General features: G+C 37.9%; 4 protein-coding genes across 5 annotated transcripts; all 4 read right to left on the bottom strand.

The window, feature by feature from the left end:
• Window positions 1–99: 99 nt before the first annotated feature.
• LOC108380943 (uncharacterized) lies at window positions 100–909 on the bottom strand. The gene has a single exon (XM_017637344.1). It carries the CDS (start codon window positions 897–899, stop codon window positions 165–167), a length of 735 nt encoding a protein of 244 aa, XP_017492833.1. The 5' UTR covers window positions 900–909; the 3' UTR covers window positions 100–164.
• A 109-nt stretch (window positions 910–1,018) lies between these two features.
• Window positions 1,019–1,609, bottom strand: Tbca (Tubulin binding cofactor A). The gene is made up of 2 exons (XM_017637345.1): window positions 1,246–1,609; window positions 1,019–1,174 (listed from the first exon to the last, which is right to left on the bottom strand). The coding sequence occupies exons 1-2, from the start codon at window positions 1,452–1,454 to the stop codon at window positions 1,045–1,047; spliced, it is 339 nt and encodes a 112-aa protein (XP_017492834.1). The 5' UTR covers window positions 1,455–1,609; the 3' UTR covers window positions 1,019–1,044.
• A 1,028-nt stretch (window positions 1,610–2,637) lies between these two features.
• On the bottom strand, window positions 2,638–4,649 carry LOC108380942 (bromodomain-containing protein DDB_G0270170-like). The gene is made up of 2 exons (XM_017637343.1): window positions 4,276–4,649; window positions 2,638–4,156 (listed from the first exon to the last, which is right to left on the bottom strand). The coding sequence occupies exons 1-2, from the start codon at window positions 4,608–4,610 to the stop codon at window positions 3,535–3,537; spliced, it is 957 nt and encodes a 318-aa protein (XP_017492832.1). The 5' UTR covers window positions 4,611–4,649; the 3' UTR covers window positions 2,638–3,534.
• On the bottom strand, window positions 4,336–8,149 carry eEF1alpha2 (eukaryotic translation elongation factor 1 alpha 2). 2 transcript variants are annotated; one of them, XM_017637341.1, is made up of 5 exons: window positions 8,049–8,149; window positions 6,869–7,714; window positions 6,715–6,772; window positions 5,918–6,123; window positions 4,336–5,012 (listed from the first exon to the last, which is right to left on the bottom strand). In XM_017637341.1, the coding sequence occupies exons 2-5, from the start codon at window positions 7,631–7,633 to the stop codon at window positions 4,653–4,655; spliced, it is 1,389 nt and encodes a 462-aa protein (XP_017492830.1). In that variant the 5' UTR covers window positions 7,634–7,714; window positions 8,049–8,149; the 3' UTR covers window positions 4,336–4,652. The 2 variants fall into 2 exon arrangements, with proteins under 2 accessions (XP_017492830.1, XP_017492831.1); XM_017637342.1 differs by having other exon boundaries at window positions 6,869–7,699.
• Window positions 8,150–8,155: the final 6 nt, after the last annotated feature.

Below are 8,155 nucleotides of genomic sequence, written 5' to 3'. Positions count from 1 at the left end.
ATAAAATAAAGCGAAGCTAGTTAATTATCAAGTTTTATTTATTTATTTGGAAGGTTCTGTTATATTGCTAAGCACGTGAAAGAGATTAGTTTGAAAACGTGTTGGTATATAAAATTATACAATTGTTATTTATAGATAAATGTAACAAGTGTACTATGAAACAGTCACGTGGCTTTATATTGCTGCCACTCTCTAAGTGCATTTTCAAGGGGTAGAACCCAACCGCACGGTATATGTGTGCCTTGTTTACTACGCGTCAAATAGCTATCCCAGATGCGACGTATTCGTATGAAGTCACCCCTGTTTTGTTTATCATAATAGGAATGTTCAACCGGTCCAAAAAATACCTCATTCCATTGGTCCTCCAAATGCCTTTCTTTACTGCCCTCAGGAGCATTATCTTTCAATACCTTGCTCCGAGTGGCACCCGTATCAAATTTACTCAGGAAGCGTTGGGAATCGTGTTGTTTCAGCAAACGAATTTGGGGTTTCTTTGTGATCGTTGTAGTTAGGCAATTTGCAGACGATGAGGGGTCGGTATGAGTTCTTGCAGATGCTTCATAACTTGGCAAAACTGTGGTAGATGCTATAGAAGTGGGCATCTGCAACACGTTTTTACTAACAAGGTGCTTTTTAATGTCTTTCACTTTCGACTTTTTAGTCTTACGCCTTTCTTTTCTTTTCTTAATCTTTTTAGCAAGGCGTTCTAATGGAGATTTTTCAACTACCTTGATTAATTCATCAGTTTGCTGCATCAGACTGTCGATATTAGATTCAGAAGTTACAGTCTCGCATTGCAACGCTTCCATCTTCTTGATATTAGTCAAAATATTTTGAATATGACATTTTAATTGCGAAACTGGTAACAATTTCTCGGTTGCTCTAAATGAATGAGTCATATTTGCGTGCTATGCGATGACGTCCTCAATGCAATGCTTAATTTATGTGTTTTTAGCTAACAATAAAATATCCATTTAATAAATTAGTGAATTGATGGCAAATATATAGTATAAAATGGAACTTTTTTAATTGTTTTCTTTATTGCTAATCTTTCTGCACAAGCACCTCTTTAGCATCGTTTACCACCTGCGTTGCGGTCTCGTATTCCTTTGTTTCCTTGAGCTCTGTCTCGTCTTGCAGAAAATTTTCCAGGGCTTCTAATTCCTTTTTCAATCTGCAAGAAAAAGCGCACAGCTGGTTATTTTCACGTTACTTACAAGTGCCATCTGTTTGTTAATTGCTCACCTGCGCAGAGTGTCTGGCAGCATCATCAAACACTCCGAGATCACCTCTTCTTGCTTCTTCAAAACATGCTCATCAGCACCTTCACTTTTGAATCTTTCCAGTCGATTTTGCTCGGTTAGCACCTCCTTTTCACAAACTGTCTTCTCCTTGGTTAAACGCTTTACAACGCCCGTTTTGATCGTCAATTGTCGCAAGCGTGGATCGGCCATCAAGTCTGCTTTTGGGTGTCTAAATGGTTTTAAATCTGCTTTGCTAGATTGAAATCAATTGATATGATCCAAGCTTGTATATTTTCGCCAAAGAGTGAGTCACAAATTCAGCCGGCTTCAGCCGTATTTATTTGTTTTTGTATGAGTATGAGAATGCAAATGTCAAATTTGTTGACAGCGGATGTAAATAAAAATCAGAGAGCGGTAACGAAAGAGACGTTCTCTGGCTGCCATAAAAATATTCACAATTGTTGAGCGGAAATGTGTTAATTTTGATAGCATATGCTAATTTCCTCTTCCTCTCTGAAATTTTAGCTACAATCAGCGTATATAATTAGAATGCATTTTACCTAAACAAATTAGGCGGAAAACTAAAGTTTTTTTTTACTTTTTTTGCAGCATGGTACAATGGCATAATTTTTATGAAAGCTCCTTTTTAGTAGCTTCGATAATGAGCAGCTGAGTTTAGTAAAAAAAAGCTACAATGTATTGCGGAACACCTGTTTATGAACAGAAGTGGAAGAGGTGTAAAATAGTGTTTAGCAAATGTAGTGAAGAAGTTCTTAAAGTTAAACTATTAATATCCAAAAAAGTTTGTCCAAACAGGTGTGATCACAAATCTACTGTATACAGGCAGTAAACGCCAGCAGGTTTGTCACGGAATATTTGGGCTCCTTACGGATTCAACAGTCGTGAACCAATGTATAAAAGCCAGGTAAGGGATCTAAATCATAGTAACAGCAAATTGTAGCACTTTAGGCGACACTGAAAGTTTTTGATAGATCCATAAACACGTCTTTGCCGCGGCCTACAACTATACATACATACATATCGGCACCTGAAATGCAAAAAGATGTAACAACATCGTATCTGAAATGGAAAAAATAGTGACTAATAAGTGACTAATGAAATCCATCATATCAATCAAAAACTGAATTTTGAATTTTTTATTAGCTACGACTTTTTGTATTTTCCCGACGATGTTTGTTACGTCTTTTTGCATTTCAGGTGACAATATGTACGTACATACATACAATCCGCGGGAATTCGCCTGCACATCGATTAGTCAACCTTGTTTTTCTTCGAAAAAAGCCTCTAAAATACATGTTCCAGCTTACTGAGGAACACAAGTTTTACAAATTTCGCAAGTTACCTATTAGCGCAAATTCGCATGCGGTGCATGACTGTTTTTGGTTAAGCCTTCTTTATTTCTCAATTCAAATTTTAAAATGGTTCAATTCAATCGTACAATTAAAATGTTTCATCTTTATTTAAGCAACTCCAGCTTTTACATTTATTATTATTTATTTTCATATATATTTTTGGATTTTTCGTTTTTCATTTTAATAGTACACATTCACGGTCTATTCATGCTTTGCATTTATGCATTCAAGTGATTATTTTTAATGCGGGTGTTTCATTAAAAGTGTGTGTGTGTGTGTGTGTGTTTGTTTGTGTCACTGCAGTTTATCGAGTGTTTTTCGTGTTCATTTTGATTACATTTTGGTAATCAGATTAGCCATGGTAATCCAATGCCGGGTCTTCCGCTTGCACACATACATATTATGTATGTATATGGTACAACCAGGACATCGAGAACGGAGTTTGTTATATAATTGTCCAATGGGTGCTTGTCCATGTGTATAGATTGTGGGTGGAGGGATGCAAAGTGTGGATAACTTCTAAAATTGTATGGTGTTGTTGTTGTCAGAGGTTGCTTGCATATGCGTGTGTGTGTGCATGTGTACTTTTATGAGTTGGATAGGAAATTACGAGTATTACCAACTTTAATTGGATTTCACAATATAATATAAAAAAAAAACTTAATAATAATTATAAGAATTAATAACAAAATGAATTCAATTCGATTGAGTCTCACAGTTTGGTGTTGAAATACAGTACAATACGTAGTAAACGCTATAGGAAATTTATGAATTTGCGTAAGTGCAACTACAGTACACTTTGATGATGACTAGCACAAATATAATGCCGGTATATGATAAGGAATGGATAGTAATGAATGAGCGAAGCTGCGAACGAGCATCATTCGTGTATTTATGATTTCGAATAAATATATTAATTATAAAATGTATAAGCGTATATTGAATGCGAAAATGTTGTGATTTCGTGCGATTGATGATTGCTTTGCGATATTTTTAGCGCGGGCGGCGATTAAGTCCGATTTCCTGCGAAAGGATTTACGATGACGATATAGATTAAGAAAGACGTAAATATAGTATATAATCGAAAATAATAAAAATGTCAGTTTAGAGTTGCACGCTAGACGGTGAGCTGCTTCGCCTGTGGTTGTGTTTAGTGGGGAAGTGATAGGTGTAATCGCTGTGAAGATTGGAGATGAGGATGTAGTGAATGCTGTTGATATTTGGTTTGTTTTTGTTTGTGTTGTAATTGAATTCTTTTTGGTTTTCATGTTATCAATGTCTTTTATTTTGCTTTTAGCCACTTGCTTAGGGAATGATGCCTTCACGCACGACTCAATCGAAGTTCGGGGATAGGGCAACATGGCATTAGTCGATGCTAATGATGTTATTGCTGATGATTTCCGCATGGAGATGGATTTTTTGCTAGTGTTTGTATGGTTGTTGACGCACAAAGTTTGTCCTTTGTTGGTGAAGAAGGTGTTGTGATTAATGAGGAAAATTTGCGATTTATTTTTTGTGGTAATGTTATTATTATAGTTGTTGTTGTAGTTGTCTATGTTGTTTGTGTTGTTGTTGTTGTTGATGTTGATGTTGTTGCCCACATTGAATGTCATAGCTNAATTTGCGATTTATTTTTTGTGGTAATGTTATTATTATAGTTGTTGTTGTTGTTGTTGTAGTTGTCTATGTTGTTTGTGTTGTTGTTGTTGTTGATGTTGTTGCCCACATTGAATGTCATAGCCTTACTATCATAATAATTACTTATCATATTCATATTCATATCATTGATAAGAGTAAATTGTATTATTCTTTTAAATTTATGCTTATTAAATGTTTTCTTTTGAGATTTATGTAGTAGTAATTTTGCTGTTGCTGCTACTGTAGTTGTTGGAATTGACGACCATGACGACCACAACTCCAACGACACCGATGACAACGACATTGATGGCGATGACAATAATACAAATTGTATTTTTATTTGCTGTATTTGCATAATTATTTGTTGTTGTGAGTTAACGTTCTGCTGGCACTCTAGTTATTTCTTCTTCTGTGCCTTCTCGGCGGCTTTTGTGACTTTACCCGAGGTTGTCTCTTTAAAGGTGACCGACTTTATGACCCCCACCGCGACCGTTTGCCTCATATCACGTACAGCGAAACGTCCGAGCGGCGGAAACTCTTGGAAACTTTCAACGCATAACGGCTTAGTGGGCACCAACAAAATAATGGCCGCATCACCAGACTTAATAGCTTTCGGATCGGTTTCGGTGGTCTTGCCAGTACGGCGATCGCATTTCTCTTTGATCTCGGAAAATTTGCAAGCAATATGAGCGGTGTGACAATCCAAGACCGGGGTGTAGCCGTTGGCGATTTGACCAGGATGATTAAGTACAATCACCTATTAAGCGAAAAGTGACAAGTTATTAGTGAGAAATATGTGCATACATCTGAAAAATAAAACAAAATTGCAGCAAGTGTGCGTTAGCATAAGGGCCCATTAAAATATTACGTAAGCAGAGTTTTACTAATTTTTAACCCCTCCCTCCCCCTTGTCGGCAAAAGTAGACAAACATAATCCAAGTTAGGCTACGTTTAAAAAAAAAAATGTTTTTCACAAGGACGGTAATCACTATAAGTTAAATCCTTTTATCAGCATTTAATCAATATTTCAGATGTATTTTTAATTTTACTTTGCTCAAAAATAATAGTTGAAAGTTGAGTTAATTTTTTTTTTATCACAAAAATTGATTTTTTTACGATTTTTAATTTTTCGCTCAAAAATAAGAAATATTGTTATTTTATAAAATATTATTATTTATAAAACTTAAATCGCCATACTGACGCAATGAACTTAAACTTTGGCCTGAAAATTTTGAGACTTATTTCTTTTATTATATCTGTAAAGATTTTGAGTTTTTTAAAAAATATTTACTACCTATTTGGTGAAAATAATAATATTAATTATTATTATTATCTTTGAGCGCAAAAATAAAAATTTTAAATTAATCATTGATCGAAAAAATCAAGATATAAATAATTTCTTTTGATCGAAAAAAACAAAAATATTAATTAATATTTTTTAACTCGAAAAATTTAAATATTTGAACATTATAACAGAATGTAGAAAGAAACATATTTCGGTACAATCGAAGAGTTTTTGCGACGCTCATAACATGTTCATTTTTCACATTAAAACTTAAAAAATAATGATTATTTTCCGTCCCTGGTTTGGTCAATGTAACAGATCGGTTTTAAGTTACGTCAAGTTAAGTCTTCACCAATAACACCTTTAAGTTCACTAACCTGAGCGGTAAAATCAGCAGCACCCTTGGGTGGGCAATTCTTTGAGTCACCAGCTACATAGCCACGTCGCAGCTCCTTTACCGAAACGTTCTTCACATTGAAGCCAACATTATCGCCAGGCAAAGCTTCAGATAGTGCCTCGTGATGCATTTCCACAGACTTGACTTCAGTCACCAAATTGACTGGTGCGAAATTAACCACCATACCTGCGAATATTTCAAAAAGGATTTCATCAGCCAGTGATTTTTTCGCAACCGAAAAAAACCGAAAATGTTTGCTCTCAATTTCTAAGCATCGATTAATTCGCGAGAACATACAGACGCAAGCGTACCAATTTGCATGCGAATGCATACGAGTGCGTATGCACTCGGTTTCGTGTTGCCCGGATGCGGAATCGAAGCCGAGCGAGCAGGCGGCTTTTCAGCACAAAAGTATGCAGCAAAATTTGCCGAAATATGCAGCAGCAACAACAACAAAAAAAACAACAAGCCAGTAAAGATGACGAGCCACATATCTATCCATACATACATGCACACAAACGAGCGCAAGCGACCCACTTTTGCAACATCCTTGCGCTCCCATCCACAACAACCTACAGCGACGGCATTCGTACTCAACTTTCCAGCCGCCCACTCACCCACATACATATGTACATTGGTTTTGCATACATCCTATGCATGCAGCCTTATACTAGATGCAGCAATCATATCCGGTGCCTGGACGTAAGCACACACACACACACACACACATATAGCACACATGACTCAACAACACAAACACACAGCTTACTTACTCACCTGGCTTCAGTATACCAGTCTCCACACGTCCCACTGGCACCGTACCGATACCGCCAATCTTGTAAACGTCCTGCAATGGCAGACGCAATGGCTTNCCTGGCTTCAGTATACCAGTCTCCACACGTCCCACTGGCACCGTACCGATACCGCCAATCTTGTAAACGTCCTGCAATGGCAGACGCAATGGCTTGTCGGTGGGCCGCTGTGGCGGCATAATTGCGTCCAGCGCATCAATCAAACACTTGCCCTCCACTTTGCTCTCCTTGCGCTCCACAGTCCAACCCTTGAACCATGGCATCTTCTCAGATGGTTCAAGCATATTATCACCATGCCAGCCGGAAATGGGTACGAATGCCACCGACGCCGGATTATAGCCGATCTTCTTGATGTACGATGATACCTCCTTCTTGATTTCCTCATAGCGTGTCTCGCTATACGGTGGCTCAGTGGAGTCCATCTTATTAACGCCAACAATCAATTGCTTGACGCCCAACGTGAATGCGAGTAGAGCATGTTCACGCGTTTGGCCATTCTTAGAGATGCCGGCTTCGAATTCGCCGGTACCGGCAGCAACAATTAATACCGCGCAATCGGCCTGCGAAGTACCGGTAATCATATTTTTGATGAAATCACGATGTCCAGGCGCATCGATGATGGTCACATAGTATTTCTGCGTCTCGAATTTCCACAAAGCAATATCAATGGTTATGCCACGCTCACGCTCCGCCTTCAGTTTGTCCAAGACCCAGGCATACTTGAAGGAGCCCTTACCCATTTCCTGGGCCTCCTTTTCGAACTTTTCAATCGTACGCTTGTCAATGCCACCGCACTTGTAAATCAAATGGCCAGTTGTGGTCGATTTACCGGAGTCGACGTGACCAATTACAACAATATTAATATGCGTCTTTTCCTTACCCATCTTGAGTGTCTACACTTCGTACGCACAGCAGCTCTGAATTCTTCCGGCGAGATTTCGTAGTATTAGCTGGGATTTATAAAGCTATTACGTGTCAGTTGGAAAAGATGTGCGAATAGAAAGTGGAATGAGTGACAGAATATGCCAAGGTGTATGTGAAGTGTGTTTTACACTTGTCGTTGAATCGGTAAGTTTAAATGTAGGTGTCAGAGTTGTAAAGTGTTCGAGGGTATTGAGGGCATGGATAGTGGGAGTGCGGGAGCCAGGCGTGTGGGTGGGCGATGTGGAAACATTTGTACATACATATGTATGTATGTACATATACATACATAAATATGGAAAAAATGGGCGAATGGAAATGCGTTGGGAATCATGGATACTTACTTACATATATATATTTTTCGGTATGTACACTTACTTGCTTTGTTACCGGCTTTGAAGGAAGCAAATCAAATTTCCTTTGTCCGCACAGTCGTCGAATGTTAAAGATTAGAGAAAACTCTGCAAAACAATGAGGCAAATCAG

This window comes from Rhagoletis zephyria, unplaced genomic scaffold, assembly GCF_001687245.7.
Source record: "Rhagoletis zephyria isolate East Lansing unplaced genomic scaffold, Rhagoletis_zephyria_1.1 Rzeph_scaffold_20894, whole genome shotgun sequence".
NCBI classification, from domain to species: Eukaryota; Metazoa; Arthropoda; class Insecta; order Diptera; family Tephritidae; genus Rhagoletis; species Rhagoletis zephyria.
This window is presented reverse-complemented; position numbering and strand designations above follow the sequence as displayed.